Genomic DNA, 19687 nt, shown 5'->3' with positions numbered 1-19687 from the left:
ATCAAAAGATTCAGAGAATCTGGAAGAATCTCTGTGCGTAAGGGTCAAGGCCGGAAAACCATACTGGGTGCCCGTGATCTTCGGGCCCTTAGACGGCACTGCATCACATACAGGCATGCTTCTGTATTGGAAATCACAAAATGGGCTCAGGAATATTTCCAGAGAACATTATCTGTGAACACAATTCACCGTGCCATCCGCCGTTGCCGGCTAAAACTCTATAGTTCAAAGAAGAAGCCGTATCTAAACATGATCCAGAAGCGCAGACGTCTTCTCTGGGCCAAGGCTCATTTAAAATGGACTGTGGCAAAGTGGAAAACTGTTCTGTGGTCAGACGAATCAAAATTTGAAGTTCTTTATGGAAATCAGGGACGCCGTGCCATTCGGACTAAAGAGGAGAAGGACGACCCAAGTTGTTATCGGCGCTCAGTTCAGAAGCCTGCATCTCTGATGGTATGGGGTTGCATTAGTGCGTGTGGCATGGGCAGCTTACACATCTGGAAAGACACCATCAATGCTGAAAGGTATATCCAGGTTCTAGAGCAACATATGCTCCCATCCAGACGACGTCTCTTTCAGGGAAGACCTTGCATTTTCCAACATGACAATGCCAAACCACATACTGCATCAATTACAGCATCATGGCTGCGTAGAAGAAGGGTCCGGGTACTGAACTGGCCAGCCTGCAGTCCAGATCTTTCACCCATAGAAAACATTTGGCGCATCATAAAACGGAAGATACGACAAAAAAGTCCTAAGACAGTTGAGCAACTAGAATCCTACATTACACAAGAATGGGTTAACATTCCTATCCCTAAACTTGAGCAACTTGTCTCCTCAGTCCCCAGACGTTTACAGACTGTTGTAAAGAGAAAAGGGGATGTCTCACAGTGGTAAACATGGCCTTGTCCCAACTTTTTTGAGATGTGTTGTTGTCATGAAATTTAAAATCACCTAATTTTTCTCTTTAAATGATACATTTTCTCAGTTTAAACATTTGATATGTCATCTATGTTCTATTCTGAATAAAATATGGAATTTTGAAACTTCCACATCATTGCATTCCGTTTTCATTTACAATTTGTACTTTGTCCCAACTTTTTTGGAATCGGGGTTGTACCTTACACAGGGAATTGTACAGGAACACAAACAAATGTGTTGTTCTTCAGAGACACTTATTTAACAGTTTCCAGTGTCGGTGTTTCGTGACGGTCTGTACGTTTACCACCTCAAGAAATTTTGCTGGACAGAAGAGTTTATGTTTTGTGGTTACTCAGTATCGTGTTGTTCTTTAATAAATAAAAAAATTGGAATTGTTGTCAAACTGCTATGGTGTAAGAGGAACAAAACACCTCAGGGCACACTGTTCTAGAAAAATAATCAACTTTGAGGTGCTAACAATAAGTCCACTTCAACACACCACCATGTCATTGATTAATCGCTCATCCAGCCGACAGGTGATGAGTTTATGCCATCATGTGTTGTCTGGGGTCGTCCACATTTCACGAAAATCGCTTTTTTTCTCTCTCAATTCTTCACTGATTTTTATTCTTTTTGGCAGGAAGGTAGGTCTGCCTGGGGTGCATATGGCTTCTACCCAAATTTGCATAATTGCAATTAATAATGAAGATATAGAGTAATTAATCAATCCCTAATGAGCAGTTTCCACACAAATCGATTCTTCTCCCTCAATTCTTCACCAATTTTGATTCTTTCTATCATGAAGGTAGGAGTACCTAGGGTGCATATAACTTCTACCCAGATTTGCTTAATTACAATTATTAATGAAGTTATGGACTAATTAAGCCTTAATGAGCAGTTCAACAAAAATCGCTTCTTCTCGGTCAATTCCTCGCCGTTTTGGATTCTTTCTGGTAAATAGGTAGGTATTCCTAGGGTGGATATCGCTTCTATATATAGCTTGTATATAGTGTTTATAGCTTGCAACATTTATTGTGCAAGTTGGCCCACTTTAGATCGTTCCTTTTGGACTACACGGGGCCAGAGTGAGCTGTGTAGTCCAATTGACGGTCTCGTTTTACTTTAACAGCACAACACGAGTCTATATACCATTGTGGTCAGTTTACTTACACGGACATGACTGTCATGGCAGTATTGGGTTTTCAATGATTTCTCTGTTAAAATTATTTTTTCTGTGGCAGAATGACTGTCCAACATACATCTATAATAGAAAAAAAAAGAATTTGGTGCACAAGTTTGAATTTATTTTGGGTTTTCTGAAGTTAACACAGGGTCAAAAGTGTACATACACCCATTTAGTGGTGCTTAAAATTCCAAAATGTCTTAATTTTCCAAGGCCAAGGACTATAATGTCTTGTTATCGATCATGATTGATTGATTACAGCTGGTAGCTTCTCTATGCACAACATCAAAAGTGCTCATCTGACACTCACTCTTTGGCTTGACCAACACTCAGTACAATGAGAAAGTCCAAGGAGCTCAGTGCAGAGCTGAGAAAGAGGACCATCGATTTGCACACTCAGGAAAGTCTCTTGGAGACGTTTCTAAACACCTGCAGGTTTCAAGATCATCAGTCCAAACAATTCTATGGAAAATACGTTATTTGGAGGTGAAACCACGTTGTCAAGCCACACTGCTTGAAGAAGACCCAAACAGTCCCCCTTAGCTGAGAGGAAATTTGTTCAGATGGTCAGGAACAACCGAGGAATCATCAAGGCACAGGCCTGCCATGAACTGGAAGCTGCTGAAGCACTGTCTACAGTCAAGAGTTTTACATTACCATGGACTGAGAGGCTACTGTCCAAGAAAGAATCCCCTGGTCCAAAATCAACACCTTCAAGCTGAACTAAAGATGCAGCTGATCACATGAACGAACGAACGAATGAACAAACAAAAAAGCCTTCTGAGGGAAAGTTTTATAGTCAGATGGGACAAAGATTGAGTTGTTTGGCCACAATAACCAAAGATACAGAGGAACACTGTATCAACTGTGAAGCATGATGGTGGTAGCATCATGTTCTGGGGCTGTTTTGCGGCCGGTGGAACTAATGTAATGCACAAAGTGGATGGAACAATAAAGAACCTCAGACATCCTCAGCATAACTTCAAACTATCAGAAACCTGGACACAATTTGGTGTTCCAACAGGACAATGACCTCAAACACACATCAAGGCTGGTTGTAGAGGATAAAGTAGACTAACATTAAAGCATTTACGCAGAGCCATGGCCTCACTTTTTGTTTATAAATGCCCTGAAACCTCAAGAATGGCACAGGAATAGTTTTAAGTGTTAACAATAAATCTAATATAGTAATTTTTACAATTAAAGTGATTCATATAGGTAGCGGTCTGAGTGAATGACCTTGACATCTGTGACATCGCCACAGGAAGGCTATTGGTCTCATCGCCATTTCTGCTATACTAAAACACAGAGCTGACTGCAACTCCGATCCTCCATTTTGAGCTAATTTATCTCCATGCCATGTAGATGTGTTTCTGGCGGGTGCAGCAACACCACAGAAGGTGGAATTACGTTGCAGTCATGGCCCAAGAATGTTCAAACTGCAAAGATTTGGACGCGTTTTGTGAGAAATTCACGGATTGGGTGCCTACAAAGTGGTCTCTCCTCTGCTCTACACATTTCATTGAGGACTTGTATGAAACCTCTGATCTGTTGAGGAGCGTTGGCTATAAGCCCGTATTGAAAGAGGGTGCAGTATCAACAATTAAAGGAAAAGAAAACTACAAGAAAAGGAAAGTAAGTTCAATTGCACCAGTTCTCCCGGAGTGTGAGCCGAGCAGTAATGGCGGAGTACTCAGTATGGAGAAAATGGAGAATGAGTGGACCAGTTGTCAGATTTCTCCGCTGGATATGCTCGCCTCAGCAGCAATCTCTCACCCTTACGTGGAAGAAGCGAATGAACGAAGAACTGAAAGTCAGATTGTTTCAAAACAACTGGCCACAAGCTCGGCCTTCAAGAAGCGAGAACACAGATGGGTAAGATGCGACTCTCATTTGGTTACATAACAACAACAACACTTGTTGTTTACCTGCATTTAGATTAATACATGTAACTTGTATTGTGTGTTTAAGTTACCGGAATAAGATTATTTAATTTGCTTCAGAATGTGATTGTCTCAGTTCATCTGATTATTTAATTAGCCTTTTACGTTTTATCAGTGAAAATGCATGCATGTACATGTATGTTGCATAAGTTATAACACCTATCCTGTTTTAATGAGAGTCACATAAGACTGTCAGTTCAGTTCCATCCAATTCACTAGACAACTTTATTTCGTAAGGTGGGGGCCTCCATGGCCGACGTGTTACTATCAGATTCACTTTCCGATGGTCCGAACTGATACGGTTCTATGTGTATAGCAGTAGCATGTACACACACTCCAATTTCAGGACTATCACAGTCAGATGTATTACTATCTGAGGAATCCGAAGACTCTCTAATAAATCCGAATGAAGAGGCCATTGCAACCGCTCTCGCCTGCCGAGTCTGGCTTTGGTCTATAGCACCGGTTCCCGCTGTGACGTCACCCACTCAGGGCTGGCTGGCTCAGCGGGGCAGCTCGAATGCCAACTTTGTGGTTGATTTTAACTCTCAAAAATATATATTTTTTATTCCCAATTATGCAGCATACAAGAGTCAAGGATGGAGATACCATCCACTCAGAAATGTACAGTTAGGTCCATAAATATTTGGACAGAGGCAACATTTTTCTAATTTTGGTTCTGTACATTACCACAATGAATTTTGAACAAAACAATTCAGATGCAGTTGAAGTTCAGACTTTCAGCTTTAATTCAGTGGGTTGAACAAAATGATTGCATAAAAATGTGAGGAACTAAAGCATTTTTTAAACACAATCCCTTCATTTCAGGGGCTCAAAAGTAATTGGACAAATTAAATAATTGTAAATAAAATGTTCATTTCTAATACTTGGTTGAAAACCCTTTGTTGGCAATGACTGCCTGAAGTCTTGAGCTCATGGACATCACCAGACGCTGTGTTTCCTCCTTTTTAATGCTCTGCCAGGCCTTTACTGCAGCGGTTTTCAGTTGCTGTTTGTTTGTGGGCCTTTCTGTCTGAAGTTTAGTCTTTAACAAGTGAAATGCATGCTCAATTGGGTTGAGATCAGGTGACTGACTTGGTCATTCAAGAATATTCCACTTCTTTGCTTTAATAAACTCCTGGGTTGCTTTGGCTTTATGTTTTGGGTCATTGTCCATCTGTATTATGAAACGCCGACCAATCAGTTTGGCTGGATTTGAGCACACAGTATGTCTCTGAATACCTCAGAATTCATCCGGCTGCTTCTGTCCTGTGTCACATCATCAATAAACACTAGTGACCCAGTGCCACTGGCAGCCATGCATGCCCAAGCCATCACACTGCCTCCGCCGTGTTTTACAGATGATGTGGTATGCTTTGGATCATGAGCTGTACCACGCCTTCACCATACTTTTTTCTTTCCACCATTCTGGTAGAGGTTGATCTTGGTTTCATCTGTCCAAAGAATGTTCTTCCAGAACTGTGCTGGCTTTTTTAGATGCTTTTTTAGCAAAGTCCAATCTAGTCTTTTTATTCTTGAGGCTTATGAGTGGCTTGCACCGTGCAGTGAACCCTCTGTATTTACTTTCATGCAGTCTTCTCTTTATGGTAGATTTGGATATTGATACGCCTACCTCCTGGAGAGTGTTGCTCACTTGGTTGGCTGTTGTGAAGGGGTTTCTCTTCACCATGGAAATTATTCTGCGATCATCCACCACTGTTGTCTTCTGTGGGCATCCAGGTCTTTTTGCATCGATGAGTTCACCAGTGCTTTCTTTCTTTCTCAGGATGTACCAAACTGTAGATTTTGCCACTCCTAATATTGTAGCAATTTCTCGGATGGGTTTTTTCTGTTTTCGCAGCTTAAGGATGGCTTGTTTCACCTGCATGGAGAGCTCCTTTGACCGCATGTTTTCTTCACAGCAAAATCTTCCAAATGCAAGCACCACACCTCAAATCAACTCCAGGCCTTTTATCTGCTTAATTGAGAATGACATAACGAAGGAATTGCCCACACCTGCCCATGAAATAGCCTTTGAGTCAATTGTCCAATTACTTTTGGTCCCTTTAAAAACAGGGTGGCACATGTTAAGTAGCTGAAACTCCTAAACCCTTCATCCAATTATAACGTGGATACCCTCAAATGAAAGCCGAAAGTCTGGACTTTATGTCCATGTCCATTATATAACTACAACTTGAATATGTTTCAGTAAACAGGTAAAAAAACAAAATTTGTGTCAGTGTCCAAATATATATGGACCTAACTGTATTTAAAAATAAAAGTTCTGCGTATCTCCTTTAAGCTTAAAACAAGTCCAGACTTAAACCCGATCGAAAATATGTGGATAGTGTTTAAAAATCAGGTCTGTGCCAGGAAACACATACATTTAATTGAACTCGACTAATTCTGCCAAGAAGAGTGGGCAAATATCCAACCAGAATTCCGACAGAAGCTTGATGAAGCCTGGTGAAACTTGCTCAGGAACATTTAATCAAAATTAGGTGTGCTGTATGTATAATTTTGACCCTGTGTTGATTTCAGAAGCCCAAAGTAAATTCAAACATGTGCACCAAATTGTTAGGTCATTTTTTTTTTCTCGAGTGAAGATCTTTTCTGTGCAACCACTCTGCCACTGAAAAGGAACAGATCAAAGAAAATCACTGAAAGCCCAACGCTGGCATGATATTGATATTCATGAAGACATTTATGAATCGACATGAACATACAGAATTTGTATCCTCAGTCAGGTTTTTTCAAGGCTGAGAGAACGAAGGGAAATGAGCAAATGAAGGCGAGTTAATTATCAAACTTCAGAAAGGTTTCACACTGCTCAGTTCTCAAGGATATAAAGAATAAAAAAAAAAAAAAAGATCGGCAAGCTCAGACTCAGTGTCCTCATCTGGTGCATCTCATTATTCGTGCAATTCGGTGACCTTATCATTCCTTTTCAAAGCATTGACAAAAAAATTTAATTACAAGTCTGAGTTCACTGAAAGGTTAGATATATCCATCGTTGCTGCTCTTATACACCCAAACGGTGCTGAGAACATTGAGAAAAATCACAAAAGAAACCTGATGGACAGCTCACTGAAAGAATGAGATATGTAAAATGATCAAAGGGCAAAAGAACTTGGCAAATAGAAATGCAGTTAATGGGTCAGAGATGCGATATTTAACCGTCAGGGTGGACATCAGATCGGTCGAATATAAATCAGCCATAATGAACCTGCCGTAAACGAGCACAGAGGGCAAAGGCCTGTGGCAGCTTTCTCAGTCTCTGATCTATATTTCACAAGGCGGAATAAAGGAAGATGAAGCTCTGAGCCTCAGAAGATTGAGTGTTGAGTTGCAGACTTCAGTGCTGGCACTGAGTCGTTAAATACTAACTGTCTCTAAAGCTGAGCTCAGTCTGAGCCATCTGCATAGTGACGGGATTAAAGAGCCGCTGCATTACTTCAAACCAGCTTCCAAATGCTTAATTTTTGGCTTCTGAATACATGTCTTTATTAATAATCAAGTACAAGACATGGGGATATTAAATAAAACAAACAAAAAAAAAACACTTGACAATGTGAGATAAGATAGGATAAAACAAAATGAGGTGAGATGAAATGAGATGAAATGAGATAAGATGAGATGAAATAAGATAAGATGAGGTAAGATAAGATGAAATTAGATAAGATAAAATGAGACAAGATGAGATAAGATGAGACAAGATGAGAAAAGAAAAAACGAGATAAGATGAAATAAGATAAAATGAGAAGATAAGATGAAGTAAGATGAGATGAGATAAGGTAAGGCAAGATATGATGAAATAAGATAAGACAAGACATGATGAGGTAAGATAAGATTAGATAAGATAAAATGAGATGAGATAAAACAAGATGAGAAGAAAATGAGAGAAGATGAGATAAGATGAGGAAAGATGAGATGAGATAAGGTGAGGCAAGATATGATGAAATAAGATAAGATGAGATTAGATAAGATAAAATGAGATGAGATAAAATAAGATAAGGTGAGGAAAGATGAGATGAGCTAAGGTGAGGCAAGATATAATGAAATAAGATGAGCTAAAATGAAATAAGATGAGATATGATTAGATATGATGAGGTAAGATAAGATGAAATAAGATAGGATAAGAGAAGATAGGAAAAGGTGAGGTACGATAAGATGATATAACAAGGTGAGACAAGATGAGATAAAATAAAATGAAACAACGTAAGTTAGGATGAAATAAATAACACAAGATGAAATCAGATAAGACAAGATAGTATGAAATAAATTAAGAGAACAAGATGAAACAGGATAACACAAGATAAAATATGGTAAGACAAGATGAAAATAAAATAACACAAGAGGAAACAGGATAAGACAAGGTAATATGAAATATGGGAGGAGAACATGAGATGACATAAAAAAAATTAGATCTTATAAGAAATACAAGTAGAATGTAGAGTGACTAAAAATAATCATAAAGAGCAGAAAAAGTAGCTCCTTCAACCAGGACTGAAAAAGATATGAAATTTCTACCCTTAGACAATTGTCCTTCTTTAATAAACACACACACACACACACACACACACACACACACGAGTATCACGAGGATCACGAGGATCCTCAAGTGTGAGTTTTAATAAACATGGTTTACAGTGCTAATAACTGAGATAGAAATCTGATGTGTGGTCATTCTTTAAAACACACAGAGAGAGAGAGAGAGAGAGAGAGAGAGAGAGAGAGTGTGAATATGTAATATGCACTGCAAAATTCAGTGTAACTGAAATACCACAAGGCGGCACGGTGGTGTAATAGTTAGCGCTGTCACCTCACAGCAAGAAGGTCCGGGTTCGAGCCCCGTGGCCGGCGAGGGCCTTTCTGTGTGGAGTTTGCATGTTCTCCCCGTGTCCGCGTGGGTTTCCTCCGGGTGCTCCGGTTTCCCCCACAGTCCAAAGACATGCAGGTTAGGTTAACTGGTGACTCTAAATTGGCCGTAGGTGTGAATGTGAGTGTGAATGGTTGTCTGTGTCTATGTGTCAGCCCTGTGATGACCTGGCGACTTGTCCAGGGTGTACCCCGCCTTTCGCCCGTAGTCAGCTGGGATAGGCTCCAGCTTGCCTGCGACCCTGTAGAACAGGATAAAGCGGCTAGAGATAATGAGATGAGATGAAATACCACAAGTAGTGCTCGCTGATACAGTGCCTTCTCTGGGAGCCATTTATTTGTGGCAGGAGGGTGAAAGAATGATAGACAAATATGCAAATGTGAGGTGGAAGAGAGGCATTTCCAGTCATAACACGCAAATGAGAACCATCATTGTTCATTCCGCACATGTTTCGAATGTGTCGGAGGCCAAATCCGCCTACGCCACAAAAAAAATCAAAGATGTGCTTACTGTACACTGCTTCAATTCTGACCTCGCCTTTATTTTGTGTGTGTGTGTGTGTGTGTGTGTGTGTGCGTGCGTCTGTGTAAGTGAGGTGTGAGGAGGAAAACATTGTAAACAGCTCCAGGCCAAGCTAGGTTGTGCATAATAAACAGATCTTGAGAGAGCCCTAATGACAGCGAAGCTCCTTGATGAATAATACAGCACTTTTGAGATGCCTGAAAAGCCACACAACAAAGGTGGAATATTAATTTTAATACGATTGTTTCATGGCTCGGCGAAAACGAGTTGCACGGCGTGTGGCTTTCCGCAGCGGTGCCACTGGCTCGCTGTGAGTCGTGTTTGTATAATTAAAAGAAAAACCCACACCAATCAAACAGCATATTAATCTTTATAATTAACACATGATCTTCAGCCACATCCAAGATTTATCTCATCTCATCTCATTATCTGTAGCCGCTTTATCCTGTTCTACAGGGTCGCAGGCAAGCTGGAGCCTATCCCAGCTGACTACGGGCGAAAGGCGGGGTACACCCTGGACAAGTCGCCAGGTCATCACAGGGCTGACACATAGACACAGACAACCATTCACACTCACATTCACACCTACGCTCAATTTAGAGTCACCAGTTAACCTAACCTGCATGTCTTTGGACTGTGGGGGAAACCGGAGCACCCGGAGGAAACCCACGCGGACACGGGGAGAACATGCAAACTCCGCACAGAAAGGCCCTCGCTAGCCACGGGGCTCGAACCCGGACCTTCTTGCTGTGAGGCGACAGCGCTAACCACTACACCACCGTGCCGCCTCTAAGATTTATTTTGTAATAAAAAAAAATCTTTCCTGGGCTAAAAATGTTACTCTAGTTTTACTCAAGTTAAGGTTTTCCTACATTACCCACAATGATCTTCAACTACCTGCTGATAATGGTATGCTGAAATTTATCCCTCATTTCATGTCTAGCTTAAGAGACCGATGCGGCGGCGCTTTAGTCTTTTGTCTGTACACTCTTCAAGAAACAAATACATCAACATCCAAAGATTTTATGTTTAATATCACCATCAACACCAACTCGCAGATCGCTAATATGGACGGAACCAAATATGAATATGAATATATTACTCGGAATGAAGCTATATTCAGGGCAGCACAGTGGCGTAGTGGTTAGCACCGTCGCCTCACAGCAAGAAGGTCCAGGTTCGAGCCCCGTGGCCGGCGAGGGCCTTTCTGTGCGGAGTTTGCATGTTCTCCCCGTGTCCACGTGGGTTTCCTCCGGGTGCTCCGGTTTCCCCCACAGTCCAAAGACATGCAGGTTAGGTTAACTGGTGACTCTAAATTGACCGTAGGTGTGAATGTGAGTGTGAATGGTTGTCTGTGTCTATGTGTCAGCCCTGTGATGACCTGGCGACTTGTCCAGGGTGTACCCCGCCTTTCGCCCGTAGTCAGCTGGGATAGGCTCCAGCTTGCCTGCGACCCTGTAGAACAGGATAAAGCGGCTACAGATAATGAGATGAGATGAGAAATAGCCACCTGAGCTAAAGGTTTAACCATGATGGCTGAGAACGTGTCACAATGGGAACCAAAGTCCTTGGTGGCCATGTTTGTAGGATTTGTTGTTCTCTGAGGAATGTTGTTTGATGCTGATTGTGGCATTGGTATGAAACAAATAAAACTAATAATTGCGTGAATGGGATAAAAAAAATAAAAAAAACAACCCAGAGATAAACAGTGCCATTGGGTTACAACCCTTATTGCTAACTAGTCATGTCTTAGACTTTGAATCCAACATTTGCACCCATGTCTTCAGTCCTTCTATGCTGGATTTGTCATTAATATGACAACATTGCTGGAGAACAGTGAGTAATCCTTGACTTGCACGTGATGTCAAAGCAAAATAGAAACCCGGATGTCGGCCATGTTGGTGGAGATACAAATGCGGGGTCAAGCAACATTCCATACAAAACAGTCACGCATGCGCAACTCTCCTTGTTTTTCCACTGCTTTAAGCGTTCTTTTAGCTCTGCCATATCTCTGTGCTGTATATGGTTGCGGTCACAACAGTACTCGTAACCGTGGAACGTTCCGATTTTTTAGAATTCCGTATGTGATTCGGAAAGAGGGCGAGGAAACTCTGAGGCTTAGTACGGAGAGGAGACGAGCACGGCTGAACAACATCAGCAGGGCTGATCTAACAGAGACTAAAACCAAAACAGCTCATGTTTGCAGTAATCATTTTATCTCAGAAAAGCTTTCTCGATAATATCATGGAAGAATTTTATTTCATGTTGCTAGAATTTTGCTATAAAATGAGCGTTCTCTTTTGTCGTGGTTCACTCGGTCATTGTTATAATTTTAACATGTGTATTACCATTTCGCTTCTAGGAGCGCCAGCAAAATTATACGATAGAAACAATCCAGACTGGGCGCCCACTCAGAACATGGGCTATGTTTCATCCAAGGTCGGACTTGATTCTTCGGCAGCCAAACCACGATAGAACGCGATATCTGGGTACTTGATGGTCGGTAGAAGCGTCTTATCTTCAGAAAAAAGTCAGACTGTTTTAAATAATATGGAACAAAACCACACATATCTATCTTCTCTTTGTATCAAATCTTCGCTTGATCGTTCAAATAAAGGTAATACTGAGAAAATTCAGCACTGTTTAGAGACACGCTTTGAGCGGCTGCCATCCTAGTTGCTTTGTTTATCCACCATCATAGTGGACGCTCATGATGTAGCACATTTTAATTACATAGTGGCAAGTCATCTATAGTGAGTAAGAATTGTACCTGAAATGTTTTTGTGGCGGGGCGGAACGGTGGTGTAGTCGTTAGCGCTGTCGCCTCACAGCAAGAAGGTCCGGGTTCGAGCCCCGTGGCCGGCGAGGGCCTTTCTGTGTGGAGTTTGCATGTTCTCCCCGTGTCCGCGTGGGTTTCCTCCGGGTGCTCCGGTTTCCCCCACAGTCCAAAGACATGCAGGTTAGGTTAACTGGTGACTCTAAATTGACCGTAGGTGTGAATGTGAGTGTGAATGGTTGTCTGTGTCTATGTGTCAGCCCTGTGATGACCTGGCGACTTGTCCAGGGTGTACCCTGCCTTTCGCCCGTAGTCAGCTGGGATAGGCTCCAGCTTGCCTGCGACCCTGTAGAAGGATAAAGCGGCTAGAGATAACGAGATGAGATGAGATGTTTTTGTGGCAGCGGGGGTGTGGCCAAGTGTCGGTCTGTGAATGGAGGGCGGAGTCAGCTGATGGGAATTAACCTGTGTTTGTATGTCTTCCCCAGTGACCGCGCCCTTTAAAAGGAGAGAGAGAGCAGAGAAAGGGAGCTCTCTCCCCAACCAGAAGACTTGTGTGTGTGCGCGTGTGGCTGGGAGATTGTGAAAAGCTGAAAAGCTTAAAATAAAAAGAGTTTTGAGAACTCAGTTCTGGCCTGCCGTGCGTCTGTGCTCCACCCACCTGGTCAGTTACTACAGTTTTTTTTTTCCTTTCTTGTAATAAACATCGTTGAAAATGCGCTAGCAATAACAACATGACGTCACTTTTTTTTTGGACCCAACCGCTAACTTCTGACCGGAATATCAAAATGCAGCATTGACCAACAAATTAGCACCAGAATTACTCAATATGTCATAAAAAATTACAATATAAACATATTTCCTGGGTTTCAGAGTGACGTATTTCCTTAAACACGTCCATTAGAGCCACTTTAACATTCACCCTTTGAACAGCACTTCTTTTTAATACCTGAGCTGTGCCTCTAATGTCTCTAAAACTAATCCAAGATCTCAGATCAATTTCCAGGAATGAATTATATTTAGAGCCTCATCAGCACTAAATGTCTGAATAACTTTAAAGCGATTTAAAAAAAAAAAATCCCTCGTTTTATGCTTTCAGCCTTTGGCACCATAGAACTCTGTATCCCGGATTATTTTCTCAAAGAATTGCAAATTGATGTTTGCACAGTCGGGGCACGTCGGCGAGGAAAGAGATCACGCTCAGGGTCATACAGGGCACTGAGAGAGAGAGAGAGAGAGAGAGAGCTCGAGAGCTCTTCGGGCACCATAGATCCGCTGAGTAAGATTTGATAGATTTAAATCGGTGCTGAAGGACATCTTGAGCGAAAGAACATGCTGAGTGCGGAGCAATCACGTACACGACATTTTAAGCAATAAGAACTAATTAAGATCAGAGGAAATAAATTAGAACAACCTTAACCTCCAACTCATTACTGCAAAAGAGAGGATTTCTATAGGCTGTGTACCTTTGTTTTTTAAATACACAATTCATTGCTCCACTGAAGAAATTCACTTCATGAGATGAAGAGGAAAAATATGCAGAGTGAACAAAATGTCAACAATTAGCCACCATCACCTACAGAGCAAGAATGAGCTACTGTAGCTACTAGAGAAGAATTAGCTTAACAAAAAAAGATTAAGGCGAGATAATGTAGAGAGGGGAAGAGTAGCGAATGGGCTAATAGTAGAGATTTAACTGATGATGATCGAAAATTAACTGGCTAACAATACAGAATGAACTAGCTACTAATGGTAAACAAATTAGCTAACAAAGGTAAACGAGCTAGCTATTAATGGGAAACAAATTAGGTAACAGTGGAGAATGAACTAGCTAATAAAGGTAAACAAATTAACTAAGAAAGGTAAACAAGCTAGCTACTAATGGTAAACAAATTAGCTAACAAAGGTAAATGAGCTAGCTACTAATGCTGAACAAATTAGCTAACAGTGGAGAATGAACTAGCTAATAAAGGTAAACAAATTAACTAAGAAAGGTAAACAAGCTGGCTACTAATGGTAAACAAATTAGCTAACAGTGGAGCATGAACTACCTACTACTGATAAACGAATTAGCTAACAAAGGTAAACAAGCTAGCTACTACTGGTAAACAAATTAGCTAACAAAGGTAAACAAGCTAGCTACTAACGGTAAATGAATTAGCTAATAGTGGAGAATGAACTAGCCACTAATGGTAAACAAATTAGCTAACAAAGGTAAACAAGCTAGCTACTAATGGTAAATGAATTAGCTAATAGTGGAGAATGAACTAGCCACTAATGGTAAACAAATTAGCTAACAAAGGTAAATGCGCTAGCTACTAATGGTAAACAAATTAGTTAATAGTGGAGAATGAACTAGCTACTAATGGTAAACACATTAGCTAACAAATGTAAACAAGCTAGCTATTAATGGTGAACAAATTAGCTAACAGTGGAGAATGAACTAGCTAATAAAGGTAAACAAGCTAGCTACTAATGGTAAACAAATTAGCTAACAGTGGAGCATGAACTACCTACCAATGGTCAACGAATTAGCTAACAAAGGTAAACAAGCTAGCCACTAATGGTAAACGAATTAGCTAATAGTGGAGAATGAACTAGTTACTAATGGTAAATGCATTAGCTAATAGTGGAGTATGAACTACCTACTAATGGTAAACAAATTAGCTAACAAATGTAAATGCGCTAGCTACTAATGGTAAACCAATTAGCTAGCAGTGGAGAATGAACCAGGTAATAATGGTAAATGAATTAGCTAACAAAGGTAAATGCGCTAGCTACTAATGGTAAACCAATTAGCTAGCAGTGGAGAATGAACCAGGTAATAATGGTAAATGAATTAGCTAACAAAGGTAAATGCGCTAGCTACTAATGGTAAACAAATTAGTTAACAGTGGAGAATGAACCAGCTAATAATGGTAAATGAATTTGCTAAGAAAGGAGAATGAGCTAGGCATAATGTTAAACAAATTATCTAACAATGGAGAATGAACTAGCTACTAATGGTCAATGAATTAGCTAATAGTGTAGAATGAACCTGCTAATAATGCTAAATTAATTAGCTAACAATGGAGAATAAGCTAACTAATAATGGTACAAGAATTAGCTAATAATGGAGAATGAACTAGCTAACAGTGGAGAATTAAGTAGCTAAATTTTGAGAATAACTGAACGGCTGATGGAGCGTGAACTAGCTAACAGCAGTGAAGGAGCTACTGAACAACAGAGAATTAACTCGCTAATAATCTCATCTCATCTCATCTCATCTCATTATCTCTAGCCGCTTTATCCTGTTCTACAGGGTCGCAGGCAAGCTGGAGCCTATCCCAGCTGACTACGGGCGAAAGGCGGGGTACACCCTGGACAAGTCGCCAGGTCATCACAGGGCTGACACATAGACACAGACAACCATTCACACTCACATTCACACCTACGCTCAATTTAGAGTCACCAGTTAACCTAACCTGCATGTCTTTGGACTGTGGGGGAAACCGGAGCACCCGGAGGAAACCCACGCGGACACGGGGAGAACATGCAAACTCCGCACAGAAAGGCCCTCGCCGGCCACGGGGCTCGAACCCGGACCTTCTTGCTGTGAGGCGACAGCGCTAACCACTACACCACCGTGCCGCCCTAACTCGCTAATAATGGAGAATGAATTAGCTAATAATGGACAATGATTTATCTAACAATAGAGAATAAACTAGCAGTGGATAATGAGATTAATAATGATTTAATAGCGAATAATGAGCTAATGGTGGTAAATAGGATAGTTAGCAGTAGAGAATGAATGAGATAACTGTAGAATTAGCTAAGGGTAGAAAATACAAAGAGAACAGTGGAGAATGTGTTTGCTGATAATGTTGGGGAAGAAGTTAGTAGTGGTCGTGAATTAGCGTAGCGTGGAGAATGAGCTAGAGGTAATTTAGTGAGGTTATACCCAGAGGCTGGAGAATGTCCTGTGGTGGTGTGTGAGCTAGCAGTGATGTAACAAGGAAACATTAAGATAGAGAATAGATCTACTCACGCATGCATAACGGTACATCACCACTCCAGGACCCTTGGCCCACACAGGTAAGGACAGCAGGAAAGGAGAGCTCATAGCCACTCAGGCAGCGGTAGCTAACACTGGTGCCCCACTGGAAGACCGAGCCCTCCACCTCACCGTTGGAGATTTGGAGTGGAGGAGGACACGTTACCGCTGTGGGTAGAAGAAAAGGAATTTGAGTGGACAAGCACTGAAAATAAAGAGGTCTTGCACAAATAGACTTGCAGTGTTTGGATGTACAGTCGTGTTCAAAATAATAGCAGTGTGTTTAAAAACGTGAGTAAAGCTCAAAATCCTTATAATAGTTTTTATTTCCATGCATTGGGAACACTGCACATTATATTCTACATCAAAACATGAAGAAAAATGTATGAATATTTTAATTACTTTACAGAAAATGAAGAAAAATGAACATTGGGCTGTTCAGAAAAATAGCAGTGTCTGCATTTTTCATTACAAACTCCAAATATTTACTGTATAAACTGAAAAAATCTTAAGGATTTAGTATTCCTGTGAATCACTAAACTAATATTTAGTTGTATAACCACGGTTTCTGAGAACTTCTGGCACCTGTGAACAGGTATTCCAGCCCAGGATGATTTGCCAACATTCCACAATTCCTCTGCATTTCTTGGTTTTGCCTCAGAAACAGCATTTTTGATGTCACCCCACAAGTTTTCTATCGGATTAAGGTCCGGGGATTGGGCTGGCCACTCCATAACTTTCATTTTGTTGGTCTGGAACCCTGATGCTGCTCGCTTACTGGTGTGTTTGGGGTCGTTGTCTTGTTGAAACACCCATTTCAAGGGCATTTCCTCTTCAGCATAAGGCGACATGACCTCCTCAAGTATTTTGATATATGCAAACTGATCCATGATCCCTGGTACGTGATAAATGGGCCCGACACCACAGTAAGAGAAGCATCCCCATATCATGATGCTTGCACCACCATGCTTCACTGTCTTCAGAGTGTACTGTGGCTTGAATTCAGTGTCTGGGGGTCGTCTGAAAAACTGTCTGCGGCTCTTGGACCCAAAAAGAACAATTTTATTTTCATCAGTCCACAAAATGTTTTTCCATTTCTCTTTAGGCCAGTCGATGTGTTCTTTGGCAAACTGTATCCTCTTCAGCACGTCTTTTTTTTAACAGTGGAACTTTGCGGGGGCTTCTTGCCGATAGATTAGCTTCACACAGGCGTCTTCTAATTGTCACAGGTAACTTCAGACCGTCTTTGATCACCCTGGAGCTGATCATTGGCTGAGTCTTTGCCATTCTGGCTATTCTTCGATCCATTCGAATGGTAGTCTTCTGTTTTCTTCCACGTCTCTCTGGCTTTGCTGTCCATTTTAAAGCACTGGAGATCATTTTAGCTGAGCAGCCCATCATTTTCTGCACTTCTTTACAGTATATGTTTTACCTCTCCAATCAACGTTTTAATCAAAGCACGCTGTTCTTCTGAACAATGTCTGGAACGACCCATGTTTCTCAGGTTTTCAGAGAGAAATGGATGTACAACATGTGCTGGCTTCATCCTTAAATTAGGGCCACCTGACTGACATCTGTTTTTTCACAGAATGAATGACCTCACTAATTAAACTCCACACTGCTATTATTTTGAACACGTCCCTTGCACTTAATTATTCGATTACACAGACTCAGGAGCATGCATATCATGAATGTTGGGTCTGTTGGTTTTCTATGACTCTGCTACACCTACTGGTAAATTATTTGCCATGTAGTAATATAATTTCCACCAAAAACAGTGATTGATCTGGTTAGTCGTGTTGGACTGCTATTATTTTGAACACAAGTGTATGTCGTGTTTATATCCTGAAAGTTTCATCTGATCTGTATTTTGAAACTGTTCTAGTCCTCCAGTGACACTCAGAAGTACACAGGACAGACCATGATGAAGGTGCTGGAAAGTTTGCCTTTCAGAGCTTCCTCTGACATTTCGTCAACTACTGAAGCGTCTAATGTACACAGCGGACTGACATTCATTCACATTCTCTGCTTTCCCTTTTTGTCTTTTTCTCCTATCACCTGAATTTCAGGTTGGTGTTGTAAAGTAGCTCATGGTCGCTTGGCCAAATAAAGCATGAAGGCCAAACACTGGTCACTAGAGAATTGAAGATCAGAGAAGGTTTGTCTGAGACCTGGTGATTTCGAAGCCTGTTATAAAGTCTTGAAAAAGTCTTTGAAAATGATTTTTTCTTTGTAGTGATGAACCATTGTTTCCTTTATTGATTTTTTTTTGGTTCGATAAGTTCCACATTATGCCAACCAGAGTTCATACTGATTATTTAAATGACATTCCTGGACTTTCAAGGATATTTGAAGCATGATAAGACTATAGAGATGCCCTTGAGCAAAACTGTTTTTCATTCCAAAGACTTATGAAGCCATATTAGAATTATTTAATAAAGGGGAAAAAAGCTTCATCATTTTTTAAAAATATAGGCGAAGTGACGTACATTTGTGAAGCAGGTTTTAAAACAGCAATTAGTACTATTATATATAACGACTAATGAATAATGAGTGGATTTCCAGAATCAAAAATACGTATTGGCTTATTTTACAACTTATACCTCGGTGGTGTTGAAATCTCGATTCTGAATGCTCAGAAGAGAGAAAACAAAACAAAAACACATTCTAGCCATGAGTAGGTGCATCAGTGCTCTTTGATCTGTTCTGGTAACTCCATCATTCGAATACATAATGTCTAATAATTAATAGACTAAGCCTAGCTTGAGAGCTAGCTACATACGCAAGTTGTTGCAGCTTTGAGGCAAGTTTATCTTGAATGTTTGAAGTTATATTTTAATGTTTTTTTATAATGGTGTATTATCTGAAGCGAAGCCTGTAATCCAAGGAGTACCACAGGGGTCAATTCTTGGACCAATTCTTTTTCTTTTGTACATAAATGACTTAACCCTTTGATGTAAAACATGGGTCAAAAGTGACCCAGCTGAGTTTTTATCTTCTATATCTTTGCAATAAATTAATTCGATCATTCAGTATTCAAGGTATTCCTCAATTACCATTAGTATTCACAGCTGGTGAGACTACACAGCTGTGTAGTCTCACCAGCTGTGTCACAGACTACATCAATTTTTGTGTTGACTCCACCATACCCACCAAGACAGTAAGACTGTTTTCAAACAACAAACCATGGATTACCCCTGATATAAAGGCCCTCCTTAAGGACAAAAGGAGAGCTTTTAAGACGGGGGACAGGGAGCAGATGAAGTGTGTTCAGAGAGAATTGAGGAGGAAAATCAGAGAGGGGAAAAACAGCTACAGGAGGAAGATGGAGGAACAACTACAGCAGTGTGATATCAGAGGGGTCTGGAGGAGTCTGAAAACAATCTCAGGCCACAGCAACTCCAGACCTGAGCTGGCAAGAGACCAGGAG

At 40.9% G+C, this 19687-nt stretch overlaps 1 protein-coding gene across 1 annotated transcript in view; it reads right to left on the bottom strand.

The window, feature by feature from the left end:
* csmd3a (CUB and Sushi multiple domains 3a) overlaps window positions 1-19687 on the bottom strand; it is a 631117-nt gene that overhangs the window by 53044 nt on the left and 558386 nt on the right. The window contains exon 60 of the mRNA XM_060900611.1: window positions 16252-16425. Within this exon, the coding sequence (XP_060756594.1) occupies window positions 16252-16425 (174 nt within the window). The remainder of the gene's footprint in view (window positions 1-16251; window positions 16426-19687) is intronic.

Source organism: Neoarius graeffei, chromosome 19, assembly GCF_027579695.1.
Source record: "Neoarius graeffei isolate fNeoGra1 chromosome 19, fNeoGra1.pri, whole genome shotgun sequence".
Taxonomy (NCBI): Eukaryota; Metazoa; Chordata; class Actinopteri; order Siluriformes; family Ariidae; genus Neoarius; species Neoarius graeffei.
Note: the sequence above shows the minus strand (reverse complement) of the source record. Positions and strands in the feature narration are given on the sequence as shown.